Source organism: Pelmatolapia mariae, linkage group LG14, assembly GCF_036321145.2.
Source record: "Pelmatolapia mariae isolate MD_Pm_ZW linkage group LG14, Pm_UMD_F_2, whole genome shotgun sequence".
Taxonomy (NCBI): Eukaryota; Metazoa; Chordata; class Actinopteri; order Cichliformes; family Cichlidae; genus Pelmatolapia; species Pelmatolapia mariae.
Genome location: NC_086239.1, coordinates 25944258 through 25965611, shown reverse-complemented (window position 1 = coordinate 25965611; position 21354 = coordinate 25944258). Strand labels below are relative to the sequence as shown.

The 21354-nt window shown below is 43.0% G+C and overlaps 1 protein-coding gene across 1 annotated transcript; it reads right to left on the bottom strand.

Moving 5' to 3' along the window:
- Positions 1-5049: 5049 nt before the first annotated feature.
- Positions 5050-19387, bottom strand: LOC134640621 (extracellular calcium-sensing receptor-like). The gene is made up of 11 exons (XM_065471909.1): positions 18752-19387; positions 17158-17324; positions 16550-16625; positions 8934-9097; positions 8406-8700; positions 8184-8270; positions 7608-7877; positions 6972-7238; positions 6455-6682; positions 6217-6340; positions 5050-5963 (listed from the first exon to the last, which is right to left on the bottom strand). The coding sequence occupies exons 1-11, from the start codon at positions 19385-19387 to the stop codon at positions 5050-5052; spliced, it is 3228 nt and encodes a 1075-aa protein (XP_065327981.1).
- Positions 19388-21354: the final 1967 nt, after the last annotated feature.

Sequence of the window (21354 nt, the reverse complement as noted above, 5' to 3'; positions counted from 1 at the left end):
TGATTGCTTACTGTAAAATTAAAACAAGTATAGTTAACTTTTCTCGGGGTGAAAAGTCCTGGACCTGTTTTATTGTCAATTTGTGGAATTGACTGGCCAAAGTGGAGCAGTTTCCTGCTGCGCACGCCACACAGCCTAACACCTTTTGCTCTTTTGTATTTTAAATTAGTCAATCTAGCCACAGATTGCTATCTTTATACCCACTAGGTGTCAGTTCTCTTAGTTGTCACACTTCTTTTCCCTCTGTGGGTCCTCTGTCCCCCTTTAACGGGTGGACCAGACGTTCATAGGCCCAACTGCGACTCCTGCAATGGCCACATAGCAGGGTGGCAATGCTGGCAAGATCCCTCATGCAACCTGCCGTGGTTTCGGCAGCAGTAGCGAGACAGTTCTGGTGGCCAGCCTGGCAGGTGGTAACTGTAGTGAAACAGTTCAGGTGGCATGCCCCGGGTCCGTGGCAACAGTGTTGCAGCTCAGGCGGCCTGCCGAGGGTCCTGTGAGAGAGAAGCAGTTCAGGTGGTTGGTGCCGTAGTAGCTCTGGTGGGGAACAACATAGCATGGCAAACAATCCATGATGTGTAGGCCGTGCTGGACATGGATGCCGTGTAGGGTAGGACAAAGCACGTCTGGTAGCGTGACGTCCTCGGGTGCAGGTGTGGGTGGCTCGCAGACCCCCGACACACTGATCTCTGTTAAATTTAATAAATTCTGCTTTCATGGATGCCTGGATGTTAAACTGAATTGTTACACCTGGTAAAGCAACAAAGCTGCTCATTTTATTAAAGAGGAAAGAATTTAGACAGTTTTTAACTCTCAGTGAAGCCACGGTGTTTGTTTGACTTTGGGACCTGAAGCGGACAGGTTTTGGACCCAGATTACTCAGAGTCCGCGAGGCTCCTGACTATGTTAACCGTAATGCTCCAACAATCCATCAAGTGGTGCAACTTTGTAGCTTACCGAAGTCGTAGTAAAACATTTTTTGACAGATTTTTGAGCGCCGTGTACCACATAAAATCGGTTCAAGGTCAGATAAGTACAACCAGAATTCATACATAAGGCAAACCAGATTATAAGGCGAACTGTTGATTTTTGAGAAAATTAAAGGATTTTAACTGTGCTTTATAGTGCAGAAAATATGGTAGCAAAAGCTAAAAAAAATACAATAATAAAAAAGTGACAAAACACAACGGAACTTTGGGAAGACAATAACGTGATAGACCAGCTGCTGAAGTGAGAAGCTAATAGTAAATGCTTAATAGCAAAAATGTCTTTGCGGTATTGTGTGACTCATGAAATTGAAATGGATGTTGCAGTGACTCTTTCTTCCCCACAAACCGAAGAATTATCTACTTTATTAAAGCATGTCTCAGCATAATCTTTCAAATGTTTTGGATTCTGTCACTTCTGCAGTTGTTTCGTCATGTTACTGTTCCCCCAAAAACACTTGCATTAACCTCCAATGAGGAACCCATCAGGGCATCCCTGACGGGTTCCTCTTCTTTTCAATCTGGCTATAGAGCCACTTACCATCGCACTCCGCAGCTGTGGGGAGATCAATGGGATCTGGGGGAGTTCAACACAAAGTATCCCTGCATGCAGATGACCTTTTAATCTTTATTTCAAACCCCAAAATATCTATACCCGTATTGCTAGCCATACAGCCAATTTGGTCAGTTTCCAGGGTACAAGCTCAACCCATATAAAAGTGAGTTGTTTCTTGTGGAAGGAGGAGCACCAGTGTATGACTATACTACCCTCTCCTTTAAGATAGCAGGGAATCAAATTACATATCTAGGTGTAACAGTTACAAGAAAGCATTATTGTCTCTTCAAAGCGAACCTCCTTCCTCTATTAAATAATACAAAACCGCACCTGGCACAGGTCCCCTCTCTCTACCTCTTTGGTGGGAAGAATCAACTCAATCAAAATGAATACACACCCTAAATTTTTGTATCTCTTTCAGTTGTTACCAGTATTTATCCCCAAATCTTTGGATTCAATTATTACATCGTATATATGGAGAGATAAACGCCCCCAATTGAACAAGGTCGAGCTCCAAAAATCCAGGAGTCTTGGAGGCCTGGTACCGCCTAACTTTCGATATTACTATTGGGCAGCAAATATATGCTACATTATATCTAGGTTCTATTTCCAAAACAAAGATAATTATCCTTGCTGGGTATTCATGGAGTTGAACTCAGCCACAGGCTTATCTGTCCTGGCCCTGATTGGATCTTCACTCCCCCTGTCCTCAAACAAGATAATTGATAATCCAGTTGTCTGGAATACGGTGAGGGTGTGGGGTCAGACGTGGAAGCATTTTGGCTTAACAGGTTTCTCCCTTCTGAGTCCAGTTTTTTCTAATCCTCTTTTTTTTCAGCCATCATTATCCGATCCTATATTTTGAGATTGGCATGATAGGAGCATTATATGTTTCAATGACTAGTTTCTTGACAATAACTTTGCATGTTTTGCACAGCTTTCTGAAAAGTTTAATCTCCCACATACACATTTTTTCAGATAGCTGCAGATCAGACATTTTCTCCAATCTCAGACACCAAACTTTCCAGTAGCACCAGCTGCAAGCTCAGGGGATATGCTCCTTACTCCAGTTCCAAAACGTAAAGGGTTTATCTCTCTTATATACAACACTGGTGAGCATGAAAGGTTCTTCAATCGATCGGATTAAAATGGCCTGGGAACAAGATTTAAATCAGTCATTGTCTGTGATACATGGGACTTAATACTCAGGTTAGTTAATTCTACATTAACTATTTCTGTGAAGGTTCTCAGGTCATCGTAATCTAAGGAGCTTGGAAAGAAAAGCTCCCTATGTAGCCGGTGTATCAGAGAAACTCAGGAGAGTTTTCTTCAAGCACGACATCCCAGTGTACTTCAGACCCAGCAACACACTCAGACAAAAACTGGTTCATCCGAAAGACAAAACTCCTAAACACAAACTTAACAATGTAGTGTATGTTGTACAGTATAGCGAGGAATGCCCAGACCTCTAGATTGGAGAGACCAAACAGCCACTTCACAAACACATGGCACAACATAGAAGAGGCACCTCCACGGGACAAGACTCAGGAGTCCATCTGCATCTAAAGGTCAAAGGTCACTCTTTCGAGGATGCCAATGTTCACATTTTGGACAGAGAATACAGATGGTTTGAAAGAGGAGTAAAAGAGGCCATTTATGTCCACTGTGAGTGACCATCTTTGAACAGAGGCGGTGGCTTACGACACCAACTGTCTGCCATCTATAATCCAGTTTTGAGATCCCTTCCCAGACGCCTTAACGCCCACTCACATCCTGGGCCATCTGACCTCAGGAAATCACATGACAAGGTGGGGCTAGGTTGAGCTCACCCGAAACCTTGGCTGATTGTGACCTACACCCATTTTCACACCTTGGCTCATGTGATTAGGTAGAGGATCCCCCAAGAGGTCCTTTTATCCCTCTTGGGGGGATACTCTCAACCATTTGACCCTAGAACTGAAGAAGCTTCTCCGATGAGAGGTGAAACGTCTTCAAGCCACTTAAAGAAGTCCAGACGCTTTTCTTTCCAAGCTCTTTAGACTCTACATTAACTAATTTCTACAAATATTCTGGAGAGACATATTTCAAACCTTGTCCCTAATTCTTGGATACGATATGGATCCTAATCCATTAGTTGAGCATTTTGGCACCACTGGGGAGGCTGATGCATGGTTGACCTTGTCACAGTGTTGCACATTCTCTTTCGCCCCCCTTGTGGCTAGACGTGCAATCCTACTAAAATGGTGGGGTGCTCCTTTGCCCACTCATGCTCAATGGCTGAGGGACCTTATGTACTATCTGAGCCTTGAAAAGATCCGTTATGCAATTAGTAACACCAGTGGTAAGTTTTACAAGGTGTGGGGGCAATTCCTGAAATACTTTTGCAGCCTTCAGGTTGCGAACCCGACTTCCAAGCATTACTCAGTATACCCCCCCCCCCCCCCCCCCCCTTTCTTCTTTTCTTTTTAAAAAATGTATTTGTGTGTTTGTTTTATTTTGTTCTGTTTTGCCCTGTTGTATTTGTGGTGGTGTTTGTTTTTTGTTGTTGTTGGGGGTTTTTTTGTCTTGTTTTTTTAACCTGGCTTGAGGGATAGGGCTACTGTGTGGTATGGGTGGGGACTCAAACAATGATCGTGAAAACTACGTGCTTGTCGTATAATAATTCTGTATGTATCTCTTTTTCTTTGTTGCTTCAATCTAATAAAAATATCTCAGAAAAAAAACCTGCATTGTGTTTTCTATTTCAATTGTGTTTTATTCTACTTTAATTATGGTTTGTGTGCTTTTGCAGCATTTTTCTATTTGCTGACATTTTCTTAAGTTGCAGTGTGTTTAACCTCTCAGGTCTACCAAAGAAAAACACCAGTAATAAAAAGTCATGAAGTAAACAAGAAAACTGTTTATTTAAATCACAAATCCTCTAGTTTAAGAATAATATTTTTTTTGTTTGTTTGTTTCTACTGTCTGAAACAACTCTAAAAGCCTTCATGAACTGTCATAGAGTTTTTACATTTAAATGGGATCAACACAATGTCTGTCTCATCTTGGACCCCGTAAGTTTTTTTTTTTTTTTTTTTTTTTTTTTTTTTCAGTCTTTGCATAAGGTCATTTTCACTATTATTCGGTTATATTTAAACATGGGAACTACATGGCTAAGGTTAGGCACAAAAATTGAGAAACTATTGAGAAACTCATCGTTTACACATAGACATTGACTCTATAGAAAGCTGGTACCCTCTTCAACCTCTCTGATTTTATGTGGCCTACCACTTTGTAGTTGACTTGTTATCATTTCCAGTCACGTCCACGTTGTCATAATACCACCCAGCAGTTGACTGTGGAATATCTAGTAGCTAGAAAATTTAATGACTGGACTGGTTGCACAAGTGGCAACCTGTGCAACCAGTCATGCTACCAGTGAGCTCTTGAGAGAGACGCATTTTTTCACAAATGGCCATGACCTGTGGCCATAGAAGTGATTGGAACATGGCCATTTGTATATATATGTTATGGCTTGGTGGTCTCTCGACCCATGATTGCATTTTTTGTGTTTCTCTCTGGTTTCAGCAGAATTATGTAACATTTGGGTCCAAACAGTGCCACCAATAGCCCAAAACTTGAGGCCAAGATGGCAAATACTTCTACTGCATCTGCATATTTGCCAGGAGAATTTACATAAGCAGGAACAAAGGCCACCCACACGGAACAGAAGATCAGCATGCTGAATGTGATGAATTTGGCCTCATTAAAGTTGTCTGGAAGATTCCTGGCTAGAAATGCTAGCAGAAAGCTAAGGATAGCCAGCACACCAATGTAACCCAGTAATACTCCAAAGCCAATTGTAGACCCAACAGCACACTCATACACCACTTTGTCATTGTAGTATTGGGTGTTTTTATGTGGAGTTGGAGAGGAAGAGACAAGCCAGGCAGTGCAGATTGCAGCTTGAATGGAAGTAAGAACCAGAACTGTCCCTCTCTGCTGTATAGCACCAAACCACTTAAGATTGGTTCCCCCTCCTGGCTTGGAGGCTTTGAACACAGCCACAACAACCATAGTTTTCACCAGGATACATGAGACACAAAGCACAAAGCTGATCCCAAATGCTGCATGTCTCAGTTGGCATGTCCAAAGTCTGGGTCTTCCGATGAATAACAGTGAACACAGGAAACACAGCTTAAGTGACACTAAAAGCAGAAAGCTCAATTCTGAATTGTTTGCACGCACCATAGGTGTGCTGCGATGATATGTGAAAATTCCTAGAACAACAGTACAGATAAATGTGCCCAGCAGTGAGGTGGTTGTCAAGCAGATTCCCAGAGGCTCATGGTAGGAGAGGAACTCTGTTCTCTTAAGAACACAGTGATCTCTCTGGGGGCTTGACCAGAAGTCTTCTGGACAACTGGTGCACTCTAAGGAGTCTAAAAAAATGGGAAGAATTGAGATTGTTTTCTTCATTTAGTTTCACACTGTTTTGTCCTATTATGAGTGTCTTGTACAATGAAATGGACAGTCAGTATTTTCATCTAGTAATATTTTCATTAATTTGTAACTGGAACCCACTCTCGCAATAATTTTGGCTCGGTGTTAATAAAAGCCACCATAGGACCATACACTGCTAAACACAACAAAATATTGCACATCTCATGCATTATAATGTCAAATGATACAAACCAGTGTTATTGCTGATCTTTCCCTCAGAGCAAGGGATGCAGTCATAGCAACACACAGGCTTTCCCCGCTTCCTTGCTATATGTGTTCCTGGAGGGCAGCTTTTACTGCAAACTGATGCAGGTGGCTTAAGGGGAAAAATTATTTTTTTAAAAAAGTTATTCAACACCAGTTATACATGCATTGTGTACTTTGTTATTGCTTTTATATTAAAGCAAATGCTATAAATAGGAGAAATTACCTCTTCTGATTTAAAGTTCCAGAAGATTTTGTTTTCATCAAGTGTGAGTTCTTCACCTTTGAAAACTGACCTCTTAACCTCACCCACATTCTGAACTTTAGTGCTTCCATCAGGGAGCCACAGCCAGTTCATGATATCATAGATAGGTAAGGCATCACCATTCTCATCAAAAAATACTTGATCACCAAATGGAGTTGTGAAGTTGACTTTTTCCAAGTAATACATCAGCTATAAAAGTGATAGATAAAGGCTTATGAATTTTTTTCTTCTTTTATACACCAATTATTGGAGCAACCTGGAATTAAGTCTATTACTTAGTTCATCAATGTACAATCATACATTAATTAAAAGCAAAACGTCTTGCTATTGTCTCTTTAAAGCAGTGAGACATGAAACTATATTATTAGTTGCTACACAATTATCTTTCTTCCATAATAATGTTATCTCACAAAATAGTTTTTGTTTGTTTGTGTTTTTGTAAAATATAAATTGACTGGAGTATAAAATGACATCAAACCTGCCATGGCTCTAATTTTTGCAAAGTGGCACAGCTGTGCCCAATAAAAGGTCCTCTCCCTGGAACACAGTGCAGCATGTCATCAAGGGCATGTGCAAGAGCATACACAGCTTTATAAATATTATACTCAGGCCTGAGTTCAGTCACATCCAAAAGTTCAGTCTCAGCATTCCTAAGCTCTTCTTCTCCAGTGCAAAGTGTCCCACCATCTTCCAACCAGTCTGCTGAAAATCTACAGTGAAATGTATCTTCCCAAAACTGCTTCACCTAAAATGCACAACAACCAGAGAAACAAAAACATGTCAACAAAAATAACCAACAGAAAATTTGACTTGAAGTTCATTAAGTTACCCACTCACCATGTTGTTATCACTGTTCTGTTCTTCGGGATTAATTTTTAACAAGTACTCTCTAAAGCCTGGTATTTCTCCTCGTCGGATGGCAATGCCCAGTGTTCCACCAAGGAATGGCATAAATTCAGGGGTATGGAGTCCACCAACTAATGTCCAAGCTTCACTGGCAATCCACTACAAGCCTGTCACATTTTGTTTCACCACCTGTGGATTGCATTGCAGTTGTGTTTTTGCTCTCTTGTAATACATTACCTGCAGCATGGTTTGTGACATTTTCCCTAACCTCTGTCATGAGATGAATCAGGTGTATTTTAAGTGCAAACACAATGACAACACGAGCTGTGGATCTGGCCATCAGATCCACAATTTTCTTGTATTCATTTGGATGATCTTCCCAAGGTAAAATCTCTGAGTAGGCCAAACAACCTCCACTTAATTGAAGAAAGTCAGACTTGAAGGATCTGGAAACATGGAGTCCATAATCATCATCACTGACTAGTAGACCTACCCATGTCCAGCCAAAGTGTTTTAGAATCTGAATCATAGCACGGACCTACATGAAAAGAGATTGAAGTTGTTAGTGTACATGTGTAAATATTCTTTTATTGAAAATTTGCTTGTTCATATCTAATATCAAAAAGTTAATTTAATGAAAGTTTAAAAAATAACATTAAATAAAAGTTAACTTCTCATGATAACACTTTTTACCTAAATACATTGTATTTTAATTAAAAATGTTCAAAGCAAATATGCAAAATTTTTCAAAAAGTATTTATTTGACTGGTTTGGCTCATTTCTAAGTTTTCTATCAATAATTAACCTCAGATAACAACTTAATTCTTATTGTGCATATTTCTACCTGGAAAGCATCACTTGGGATTGTTCTGAAGAAGGATGGAAACCTCTGTCGATCACTCAGACAGGAGCAAGTGGCAAAATAACTCACCTGTCAAGAAACATATGTTATAAAATCCAGTTGTGCAAATTGCAATGGACATTCAGATAATCTTATTTAACCATTTAGATCAATTAAAATGCAGTATGTCAGAAGCACACAAATAAGTAGAATTGGGAAACTCACAATAGGAAGCTTGAATAAACCAAGAACACTTGAGGCAGCAATAGAAAATGTGGAGAAAGGATCACCCACAATCCCCACAACTGAAGGGGTCCCTGAACAGTTCTCCAGAAGCCTAAATTGCTCCTCTTGACCGCTGGCTAATGACAATGCTGCACTGAACCCAATATCAAGTGTAGCACAATTGTCATAAAGCCTGTATCCCAGAGTCACATTAGGAAGTATCTTTGAATTCTTGTTAATCTCATCAATGGCAAAGGCCATGGTCATGGCATGTCTGAATCCAGGGGTGTCAATGCTAAAAAACACAAATAATGAAAAAGAGCAACTAAATCATTATTATTATTATTATTAATAATAATAATAATAATAATATCATCATCATCATCATCATCATCATTATTATTATTATTATCACAATAATAATAATAATAATAATAATAATTATTATTATTATTATTATTATTAATATTACAAAATAATAATAATATTCATGTGAGAATATTTGTCAGCTACACGGATGAGACTTACCCTTGGCAGGTAGGCTGATCGGGCTCTGAGGTGAACGTCCGCTCAGGGAATACAGAACTGTAATGGACTTCAAATAACCCTCCCAGAATTACATCCCCAGGCCTGTGTATGCCATTGAGATTAAATTTCTTTTGCAATTTACAGGATGAAGGTGGAAAGGAAGACTCCAAAAAGGAAGACAACAAAATCATTAACAGACAGATAAACATAAGCAAATATCTGACAAGAAAGCCCCCCATAACTGCCTCATTTTTTCTTATTTGTATTCATGGCTCCTTGATTTTATAAAGAAGCCTATGTCAACCCCTTACGTCACTTTTTCATTATGCACACCACCCACCAGGGCATGGACAGCAATGTGGGATGGGCATAATAGAAATTTCATAATAACTGTGCTACATCAGCAGATATTGTGAAAAATCCGAGCTCTTAGCAATATTACACATTTTATAAATAAGGTTAATGTTTAAAAACTGTTGCTTTGAAAATCAAAAGACTATTCTTAATCTAAGAAAATCTTTCTTGCATTGCCAAGGAAATGCACACTACAATGAATTTTGAAAATGATGACATACTTATTTTCAGTAAATAAAAAAATCACTTTATTTACTACTACATTTACTGCAATTCCCCTAACCAAAATAATCTAATCAAATCTATAAAAATTCCCCTCTCGCACCCTGAGGTGGAATAACCTTCAAGCTTAGGTCCTCTACCAGAGGCCTAGGAGCTTGAGGGTCTTGTGCAGTATCTTAGCTGTTTCTAAAACAACGCTGTTTTGCCCAGCAATCTCAAATGTTTTTCCTGGGATCTGCTGGAGCCACTCACCGAGCTTGGGAGTCACTGCACCTAGTGCTCCGATTACCACTGGGACCACTGTTATTCTCACCCTCCAAATCTTCTCAAGTTTGACACTTATTCAGCTTCTTGTCTTTCTTCTATGTTGCTTTCATTTTGGATCACTATGTCTGTATTTACAGCTGTCTTCTTCTGCTTGTCTACCACTACTATGTCCGGTTAGTTAGCCACCACCATTTTGTTTTTTGGGTTTGGTTTTTTTTGGGGGTTTTGGTTTTTGGTTTGTTTGGGGGCTTTTTGCCTTTCCCCATGAAGCAGGGAGCCAGTTAGCGGGAGATAGCGCTGAGTGGAATGTCTCTAGCCAGTGACACAATGAAGGGTAGTCTTGAGTTCTTGGTGTTCTGTCTGCCCGTTAGTTTGGGGGTGGTAACCGGAGCTTAAACAGGCTTTGCCTCGTAAGGCAGTACAGAACATTTGCTGCAAGTGGGAGGTAAACTGGGGGCCCCAGTCAGAAACAATCTCAGCCAGAATGCCATGTAGTTTAAAAACATGTTCAACTAAAAGCTTGGCAGTCTCGGACGCTGTGGGCAATTTTTCCAAGGCATTGAAAGGGGCGGCTTTTTATTTTATCTCACAACTTAGACATTCACATTACTCACACTCTCATAACACATACATATAGGATCTTGGGGGTGGGCTCACAACACGGACTCCAAATTACCATCAGGGTGTACACCTCACCCCTGGCGTCGTTGCCCACCTCTCAATTTTAAATACACGTAGACATTGAGGGCTATCAGGAGGGGCTATGCGCTTACCTGCTGCTCTCTGGCAGGTAGCTCCATGCCCTCCTGGGTTTTAATTGCACCTTAGAACACATACACATCAACACTACATATGAGCGGATAGAGGGAGGTTTGGAGTCTTCTCACACCCCCGGTCTCTGCGGCCTGCTGGAGCGGGGGGGCTAGGAGGAGGAGTTGGCCGTCCGACTGGGGTCTGGGGTGTGGGGCCTCCCTGCTGCTGCGGAGTCGGGGCAGTCTGCTTCTCCCTACTGCAGGGAAAAGGGTAACACCACCTGGGTCTGGGTGCAGTTTCCCCCTCCAGGGGCAAGGGTACCTAGACCCGGTTCTTAGAGTACGCTTGGGGAGTGTGATTGTGTGTACAGCGTCTCTTTATGTCTGTCTCCACGTTGGTTGAGTGTGGAGTAATTGCCTATGAGAGCATGAGGGTGGGAATGGATGTTTGTATTTGAGTGTGCCTGTATGTCTGTGTCTATATGTCAGGTTGGGTATCAGACGCCACCTCTCTGGGGACATCTCAGGCCCTCCAAGGTTTGGAGGCCTATCTCCCCCCACCACTTCCCCTGCCGGTGGCAGACGCCCTCAGACATCGATGCGTTGGTGGTTCTTTGTGTCCGGGGGTGGGCGTCCGGGTACACACCGGCTCACTCCTTGGTGGCTGCTTATCGGGGCCTGGAACCTGGGGCTCGCTCGGGCCACTTCGGGGGTGGGGTGCCCTCGGCCTCTCGGCCTGGGGCTCGGTCACTCAGGCACAGCTGGCTGCCGGCGGGGCTCACGGGCACGTCACTGCAACCCCCCCTGGCTTCTGCTCCGCGGCTGCTGAGTGATCCCTCATCTGGGACTCTCCTCAGCTCTTTCTGGGACAGTGGTGCGGCTGCCCCTCTGTTGGTCTTCCTTGGTCTCTTGTGTTCTGGGGGCCTCTGGATGTCTGGAGTTTTGATCTCCTCCATACCTGCTTCATGCCCTGGAGGATGGGACTGTGGCCCCCCACACCCTCTAGCAGATCATTACATTAAGGAACCTTTTAAATACAAGCGCGCTCATGCTCACAGGTGTACACACAGGTGATCACACACACAAACTACACCCTTTTTGGCTCCTACCTCAAAGCACACTGTGCGCTGTCGATCTTACGTGCTGCACAATAATTTTTAATATTAAGTATGTAGTGTTATATTCCCATATATCATTGTGATGTTGTTTATTCTATTACTCTCGTTTTCTTCTGCTTGTTTTCTTTTTTCTTTCTCAACAGGTGATCCAGGTGATCGATATATGTATTTTTTGTCTGCTTATTTTGTTGGTTTTTGTTTTTGCCCTTTATCCCCGTCCCTTTTCTGCTGTTTTTTTTTTTGTTTTGTTTTTTCCCCCCTCTTTCTTTCTCCCTTTTCTTTTCCCCTGTCCCGTATCTAGCAAGTAAAAAAAAAAAATAAAAATAAAATAAACAATAAAAGGTAAATCAAATGGACCATTACGGCAAGGCTCTGATGGTCCATTTGGTAAAGTAAATCCGTTGGCCATCTTTCTTCGCCTTTAGACAATAATTCTGATGGCAAAAGAACCAAACGGGACAGGTTTAAAAAAGAAGAAAAAAAAAAAAAAAAAAAAAGAAAGGGGCGGCTTTGAAGAAATGGTCTATGATAATGAGTATGACTATATCTTTCCTGAAAAAACTCGGAATCCTGTGACAAAATCTAAGGCGATGTGCGATCACGGGCGATGTGGGATGGATAGTGGTTGTAACAGACCAGCCTGGGGTTGATTTTGGGCTTTATTTCTGGATCAGACGGTGCAAACTGCCACAGTCTCTTGCATATCTCTCTAATGTCTCCCACCAAAAATACCTCTTGAGTAGGGTGGCAGTCTTCCCACTTCCTGGGTGGCATGCGAACCGGGCTGTATGAACCCACTCTAACACTTTGGATCAAGCTGACCTGCGGACATGCTGCCGGTTAGCTGGACCCATGCCGGGATCTGGTTCTATCTATAAAGTCCATGTGATGGTGTCCTGCACCTCCTACGTTACTGCCCCCACTTCACAGTTAGCGGGGAGAATGGGTGGCACCTCCATGGTTTCTTCACCTGACTCAAACTGCTGAGAAAGAGCATCTTGTTTAATATTTCTTGAACCTGGGCGATATGAAATGAAAAAATTAAAATAAGCGAAAAACAGTGACCACCTTGCTTGCCAAGCATTTAGTCTTTTAACACTATGTAAATATGTTAAGCTTTTATGATCTGTCCATACTATGAAGGGTTGTTCCGAACCCTCTAGTAAGTGTCACCACTCCTCCAGGGTGAGTTTGATCGCTACCAGCTCCCGGTCTCCCACTGCGCGATTTCTCTTGGATGGAGTCAAGCGGCGCGAAAAGAAAGTACAGGGTTGTAATCTGGCAGAGGTCCCAGACCGCTACGACAGGATTGTTCCCACATCGATGTTAGAGGCATCCACCCCAGCAACAAACTGTTTGTTCTGATCTGCCTGAATTAAAATTGGGGCAGTGGCAAATAGATGCTTAAGTTTTTTAAAAGTTGTTTCTGCTTCAGGTGACCAGGTGAACAGGCTTTTGGTGGAAGTGAGGCAAGTGAGCGGGGAATACTTGGCTGTAATTCCTAATGAAACGCCTGTAGAAATTGGCAAATCCTAGAAACCTTTGTAATAGTTTACATGTGCTAGGCACTTCTGTGACAGCTTTGACTTTTATGGTGTCAGTCTTCACCTGTCATCCAGACAACATATATCCCAGAAAAGCAACTGTGTGTGTAGAAATAAGAATAAAGACAAAAACAAAACAATCAAGAAAGTCCCCTAGGAAGTCATTAACCAAGGCCTAAAAGATTGCGGGGGCATTAGTTAGCCCAAAGGGCAGGACAAGGAATTCGAAATTTCCAAGGGGTGTATTAAGAGCAGTCTTCCATTTGCCCCCTTCTCTGATGTGTACTAGATGTAACGCATTGCAAAGATCTAACTTAGTGAAAACAGTGGTGCCATGCAGTGTCTCAAAACAAGTTAACAAGAGGTAAAGGGTACTTACTCTTTACCATGATCAAGTTGAGGCCGCAGAAATCGATGCAAGGTCGCAGCGCCCCAACCTTCCTTCTTCACAACAAAAAAGAAACCTTCCCCCACTGGGGAAGAGGATGGCTGTATGATGCCCGACGCTAGAGACTTCTGGATGTATTTCTCCATAGCTAAACGTTCAGGTTTGGATGGATTATACAACCTGCACTAGCAGGTTGTATAATCTGCACTAGCCAGGATTCTGTTTCCATCTCTGAACCGCCCACCTGTATCCCCGAGACTATTGTTGGGCGACTGTGTTTCCCTTTTTGCGCCCGCGAAGGAAAACATGTGAACATGCACTAGGGTCTGTGGCCTCGCTCTCTCTCTTTTTCTCTCTCAGAGAGAGAGAGAGAGAGGCAAGCACCTAGGAGGAAGCGGCCCCATCCTGGGAAGCAAGCTGATCCTTCAAAGCACCATTTAACGACTGCAGGAAATTTAACTGCAGGTTAAATTCACCTGCCTCAGTGGCAGCGGTACGGAAATCAATCAAATAGCTTATATACAGAAAACACAGGATTACACAAATGCAGAAATGAATACCGCAGAGTGTGCATAAAGTGCAGTTGCACTCCAGCAGTGTGAAGCAGCGTGACAGTTCAACTGTTTAGGAGGGAGATGGCGAGGGGAAAGAAACTGTTCCTGTGTCGGGTGGTCCTGGACTGCAGGCTTCTATACCGTCTGCCAGAGGGCAGCAGATCAAAAAGTCTGCTTTTGAGGGGTCTGTGAGGGGTCAGTGATTATTTTCCCTGCACCTCTTGGTTCTTGAGAGGTGCAGGGAGTAGAAGTTTTTGATATGGGTGACATGGGCAGTTGCCCAGGGCAGCATCGTGGTGGGGGCGCCATCATGGCATCGGCAAAAAAAAATAAATAAAAGTTTCTCGCACCCATACTGCCTCGACAACATGCCAGCGCATTTTGGGAATTGCATGGGCACCGATCGGTTTTCTATTGCCCATGTGCGGGAAGTAAAGGCACCCTCCCTTTGTGAGGTGCGCCTGCTGCTTGCCACACAGGGAGGAGAGGGCCGGGATTGCTGCGTGGAGCGGCATCTAATAACCAGCTCGCAAAATAAAACAAAATAAAAACACAGCAACAAACTAGGGCTGTCAACATTAATGTTGTCGTCACGATTAACGCAATTAATCCATTTGGAGTGCAGAATGACTCAAAATCCCTGAAATATCTCTGTCAACGCATTTCGGGAAGTTTGTCCAAAGCTTGTCCATTCTGCGCTCCAGATGGATTGATTGTGTAAAAAATTGTAATCATGTCAATCGTGATGACACCGTTAATGTGTTAATGTTGACAGCCCTACAAAAAACACAAAAACTGCAGACATTATGATATAGACTCATAATTTGCACCAGTGTGTTTTTAAATTCTATCACATACATATACGCGAAAAGTGAGCGCGAGGGCCCTCGGTGCCTGCTTGCTGCTGATGCTGTGCCGAAGTCTCACACACAACTTGTAGAAAGGGGAGGGGGCGGGCTGAGTCCAAATAGTGCACATGTCATTCATAATATTGTCAATCCAAGTCCATTATGTATTAATTATTTTTCCTGGGTTGTGTGAAATCCCAGGAAAAAAATATACAAGGTGTAGGTCTATTACTCTATTAGTTTATGTTGTGGGTGTTGATACTGGAGTGCAAAATTACTGATGGAAGATGGACAAGGAAAGGTCAAAGTTATCAGGTCCTCGGTTTAGAAAAAAAGAGAAAAGGAGAGGAGATGGATGGAGTGTTTGCCCAGGGCACCAAACTGACTAGGACCGCCCCTGGGTGCAGGTCCTGGATGAAGGGCAGGAGGGCGCCAATGATCTTTTTTGCTGCAGTCTGCTCCTGTCCTGTTTAGTGGCTGCTCCATTCCAGACTGTGATGGAAGAGCAGAGGACAGACTCAATGAATGCAGTGTAGAACTGGATCAGCAGCTCCTGTGGAAGACTGTACTTCCCCAGATTAGTCAGCTGTGCTTCGCCACCCCTGACGGAGGCTGAGTAATCTCCAAGCAGCAAAGTCTTCTTAAATTAACCCAAAACACATCATAGCGGCAGGTAGACAAAGGATTATGGAGCAAAAACGCCTCTGCCCATTTCAATGCCCGCTTGCGCAATTTACCAACCCAGAATGAGATCCGGGTTGTGTCATTAACAATCATGTGGAGAACATCCAAACACGAGCTCGCACTGAAGCAACAAGCCACTACAGCTCCCAGGGTCACCGGTGAAAGGCTCCGGCTCTGCCCCCAGGGAGGCTGCATCACGAAACACCGGCATCAGCTGGTGTTTCGTGATAGCAGCTGGTTGCGGTTTGCTGGGCGTAGAATCAGATTCATCACTGGACTGAAATGTTTGAATTGAGGACTGCATCTTAGCCTGCTGATCAGAAAGGGTCTGACACTGGCTCCCTGCTTTACTATGGCTGTCAGTGTAGGATCCGCTGAGTCCATGTATGGCCAAGTGTAACTGTCACAGCCGAGGCCGGCAACACGGATAGACTCAGTAGCGGAAACTCACACGGAGGTACAGGTAGCATGATGAACAAAAAACCTTTATTTATGTCTTTCATTTTCTTTTTTTACAATGTACGAAGTTGCAAGGTAAACTAGACTGAACTATGAACTCAGGAGTACTCAATTTGTGAATATAACATTCAGAATCCTGGGAATAAACACAGTTACACTGACAGGCAATTTAACCAAGAACTATGAACTAAGAATCATTAAGCCTGTTAAACAGTTAAACATGAAACTATGATTAGACACAAATGCAACCAGATTTAACATGAGAGAACTTAAATTCTCTTGGCAGGTTTAAACTCAGGAGTGTGAAGGAAAGGCACAGGTCACGGGAAATGCACCCAGGAGTCTCAGTACACTGCAAAGGGTAGAGTATAGTGGCTGAGCCCACATGATGCAGAGGACATAAAGTCACAGCAGGTTTTATCTTACGGTTTGCGGGGGGAGGTCTGGAAACAGGGGAGGTAGGAGATCTGGGTGAAGTGACAGGATTCCCAGAGTGATGCATCTGCGGAATGCAACAACAATGGCGGGAGGACAGGCATGTCAATCCGGCTGACTGGAGAGGAAAGGTACAGCGCTGCCAAGAGCGAGTCAGCGACAGGTGATGGTAAATATTGTTTTGGATGAAGTGTGGAGGTTGGCGACGCTGCTGCGGAGAAAACACAGAGTTTCTTTCTATGAGAAAATCTCTCTCTAAACACAAGCTGTTGGATGCGTAAATGTTGGCAGGTGTGGAGATATGCCAGTGCGTGGCGACTCCGCCCAGAGGTTGAGACAGTGCTTGAGTGGCACACTACCACACTCACCCAGACCACGACATACTTCCTTTATCTGCTGGTGGTACATACTGTGCAGGGGCCTATCCTTCCATGATGGTTCCTTCTCTTTCTTGGCTTTCTGCTGCCTGAGGTATTCACTGAGCACGCGTACAGTTTGGGGCCATCTTTCTGATGTATTCGTGGATGTTTGTTGTCTCATTCTGGACTGTGATGCTGACATACACCAGTCCCCGGCCTCCTTCCTTCCACTTAGCATACAGCCTCAGGGTGCTGGATTTGGGGGATTTGGGGTCAGTGGCTTCTATCTCCTCCTTTGGCCAGCTTATTATCCCAGCAGGGTACCTGATCATGGGCAGGGTGTAGGTGTTGATAGCCCAGATGTTGTTCTTACCGTTCAACTGACTCCTCGGGGATGGCCTGACCCTCTACAGCAGGGGTGTCAAACTCATTTTAGTTCAGGGGCCACAAGTCTATTCTCAAGTGGGCCGGACTGGTAAAATCATTGTATATATAACTTAAAAACAACAACTTCAGATTGTTTTCTTTGTTTTAATACGATCAACATAAAAATAAAGCTAGAGCCTGTGGACAGTATGTTCAAAATAGTACAGGCACAACATATCTATTAATCATAAAACACCTCAAGTTATTTGAAATGAGGACAAAGAACACACAGTGCCTCAGTGATTCACAGAACTGTTTCACAGATCACAGAACTATATCAGGGTGTCATTTCGCAGGCAGCAATGTAGATAAAAATAATGAAATCCTGTTCCCCAAACAAGTACAAGAACCACAGAATAGGTTAAATATATAAATCAAATATAATCAATTAGAAACAGTAGCACATCAACATAAAAACATATAAACATCAAGCTGGAGCCTGAGGACAGTGTGTCCAAAAGCACAACATAGCTATTAATTACAAAACAACTCAAGTTATTTGAAAATTCTGAGGACAAAGAACACACAAGCACACAGTGCCTCAGTGATTCACAGAAGTATATCACAGATCACAGAACTATATCAAGGTGTCTCATGCAGCACTTTCAGTGGGGTTGCATAGTTTATTTGACTCCTGATACCTGGGATATTTTAGCTTTCACCAGCTCATCAATATCAGGCTTCACATCCTGAGCGGCAGCTAACTTCAGGATGTGATTCAAGTGCTTGTGCGTGAGCCTTGAGCGCAGTTTTGTTTTATTTATGCTCATTACAGAGAAAACTTGCTCACAAAGATATGTGATTCCTAACATGCACAACTGTTTTGCAGCAAGGGCTGTCAAGTTGGGGTAACCTGGCAAGAGATTCTGATAAAATGTGTTCAAGCCAGCTGCGGCAAATTTGCCCTTCAAATCCGAGTCACACTGCAAGTCTATTATTTCAAGTTGGATCCTGACGGGCAGATCAAAGGGGTTCACGGTGAACGGCGAGCAAAAAATTTTGAAGTCTTTCTCCAGTTCACCAAAAATCTGAAATCGTTGCTCAAACTCTAGTAACAGTCCCGTTATTTTATCTTTGAACCGCTTCATACCTGCCACACTTTGGATCGTGCACACATTTTTCAGACAGGGAAAGTGAGTTGCATCACCACCAGCGAGCTGCGTCTCCTACAATAACAGCTTCAACTTGAAAGAACGTATGCTGTCATAATACTGCGTGACAACTTTGTTGCGTCCTTGCAGCTGTTTGTTCAAGTTATTCAGGTGCTCTGTAACATCCACTATAAATACAAGGTCCTGCATCCATTCTGCGGAATGAAATTCTAACACTGGTTTGCCCTTTTCTTCCATAAACTGTTCAATTTCTTCTCGTAAATCAAAGAAACAGCACCTCGGCTCAACCATCTTACCTCAGTGTGGTATGGCAGGTCATAGATGTGGTCTTTCTCTCTGAGAAGGCTGTCAAACTGACGGTGATTGACGCTTCTGGATCGGATGAAATTAACAGTTTGGATGACCACCTTCATGACGTTATCCCTTTTCAGTGACTTGCAACACAAAGCCTCCTGGTGCAAAATAAAGTGAAAAGTCCAAAAATCACGTCCTCCATTTGCAGATTGCACTTTATCTCTGAACTTTTTTACAACGCCTGCTTTCTTCCCGATCATTGAGGGCGCAACATCTGTAGCCAGGCTGACAACGCGGGACCAGTCCACTCCAACCCTGTCCAGCGCGCCGACGAGTGCGGTGAAAATATCAGCTGCGGTCGTTGTATCTGTCATCGGTACCAACTCCACGAACTCCTCGGTGACGGTCAATGTGTCATCAACTCCGCGGATGAAAATTGCCAGTTGTGCAACATCTGTAATGTCCGTGCCTTCATCAATTGCAACTGAAAACGCAATAAATGACTTTACTTTTTGCTTCAACTGGCTGTCCAAATCCGCTGAAAGATCAGAAATTCTGTCGGCAACTGTGTTTCTTGTCAGGCTGATATTTGCAAAGGCCTGGCGCTTTTCAGGGCACACAATCTCTGCATCATACATGTTTTTACAAATTCACCCTCACTAAATGGTTTTGAAGCTAGTGCAATTTCGTTAGCAATGAGGTAGCTAGCTTTCACTGCAGCGTCACTGATGTCTCAGCTCTGAGTAAACACAGACTGCTGTTTCTTCAGACCCGCCAACAGTTCATTCACCTCCTCTCTTCTCCGCTGTCCTTGAAAGTTGTCATATTTGTCGGCATGAAGACTCACATAGTGACGACGGAGGTTATATTCTTTCAGCACTGCAACATGCTGGGAACACACCAAACATACAGCTTTCCCATTCACTTCTGTGAATAAATAGGAGGATGACCATTTTTCTTGGAACACTCTGCACTCTGCATCCACTTTTCTCTTTTTTGACAGAGACATACTGGGGCAATGAGGGTGCCAAAGCACATCAGGTTTAAATTTCGCGGGCAAAACAAAGTAGCTCACAATTGCTATTGCGCCATCCAATGGACACAATTGGAACAGCAGTTTCTTTATTGAAAAATTGCAGCTCATTTTTATGCTTTACAAAATCATCTCACGGGCCGGATTAAACCCGTTTGTGGGCCTGATCCGGCCCGCGGGCCATACGTTTGACACCCCTGCTCTACAGGTACTTGGTGGTTGCAAATTTTCTAGCAGTTCTGAGTGGTTTCTATTTGCCTGTGGGCAGATACCTGTAGCTGTCCTGTGGCTGATGATTGTTCCATTCCATAGTTGGTATCCGTAGCCAGTCTTGTTAGTGATCTCACTGAGGGGGGTTTAGGCCTATGCAGAACAGCAGTGGGGACAGAGCATCTCCTTGGTAGATCCCTCACTTGATGGTGAAATTGGCCTCTAGTTTTGTACGCCACGTCCCAACTGAGTTCCTGATGAAGGCTCTCAAGGTCCTGTTGATCTTGTACAGTTCTAGGCATTCCAGGATCCAGTTGTGGTGCATTGAGTCATAGGCCTTCTTGTAGTAAATCCAGACAGGTTGCAAAACCACACACATCCCAATTAAAGCTGAACAGAACACAACTGAAATAAAAAAAAAAAAAACCACAATTCCATGGATTACATGGCGGCCTTTTCCTGTTTCATATGTTAGGCTATGCCCTCTCTATTTTTGGTAATTCCACACCGGTGGAAACCCAAACAAAACATGCATTAAGAAGCCCTAATTCCTGTGTCTCAATCTCGTGTCCTATGTCACCTCTACTTGCGTCCACATAATGAAGTGAAGAATTTTTTTTTTTTAATTATTACTCAAAAATGTATTTAATATGAAGTCAATAGTGTTACAGGCATAGACCTAAAGAATGTAGCCTCATGGGCATTGTATGCCATACACGTTATGTGTCTGTGAGCGTGAGGGAGGGAGAAAAAGAAGAGTCGAAAAGTACGAGTTGTCACCGATCAGAAACGGGAGATGGAAGCATGTAAATATAATAATAACGACAGCAGCCACAAAGAGTGCCTGACGAGCCCAGTTGTAAGAAAGCTGTCAAGACTCGACTGTTTACTGTGTTCGTGTTATTCTCCAAAACAATAAGTTCTGTTGGAACAGCCTTTCAACGCCTCTCTCTGTCTCTCGCTAGCAAAGTTGACCCAGACAACAAAGTAAAGCTAGTTTTTGGCAACGAGCCCGACACGGAACCCGACGTATTAGCCAGAGGTCCCTTTACTATGGTTCAAAGACGCTGACCTGTTTTATACGCACGGAATAGTTTTCTATACGAGATCACTGCAAAAAGTGCAGCCTTACCTAATGTCCACCCTACCTACTGTTACTCATTTTATATTAAAATTTAAAAATCTAGTTGGTATTGGTATGGTGAGTAGCCTTCAGTAATAGTAATAAATAACACAGCAATAGTACATTCATACATTTTTTTTCCTTAGACACAAAATCAGCAGAGACAAATGATTTTTTTTTTCATATATTTCAAACCCTCGCAAATGCGATCAGGCAAATAACAATAAATAATAGTAATA

Excerpts from the sequence above, each read along its gene's own strand:
- LOC134640621 (XM_065471909.1), bottom strand. The coding sequence starts at position 19,387 with ATGTATGATGCAGAGATTGTGTGCCCTGAAAAGCGCCAGGCCTTTGCA. Across the intron at positions 8,701-8,933 it reads GATCAGCCTACCTGCCAAGG|CATTGACACCCCTGGATTCA; the intron begins GTAAGTCTCATC and ends TGTGTTTTTTAG. Across the intron at positions 7,239-7,607 it reads TGATTCATCTCATGACAGAG|GTGAAGCAGTTTTGGGAAGA; the intron begins GTTAGGGAAAAT and ends TGTGCATTTTAG.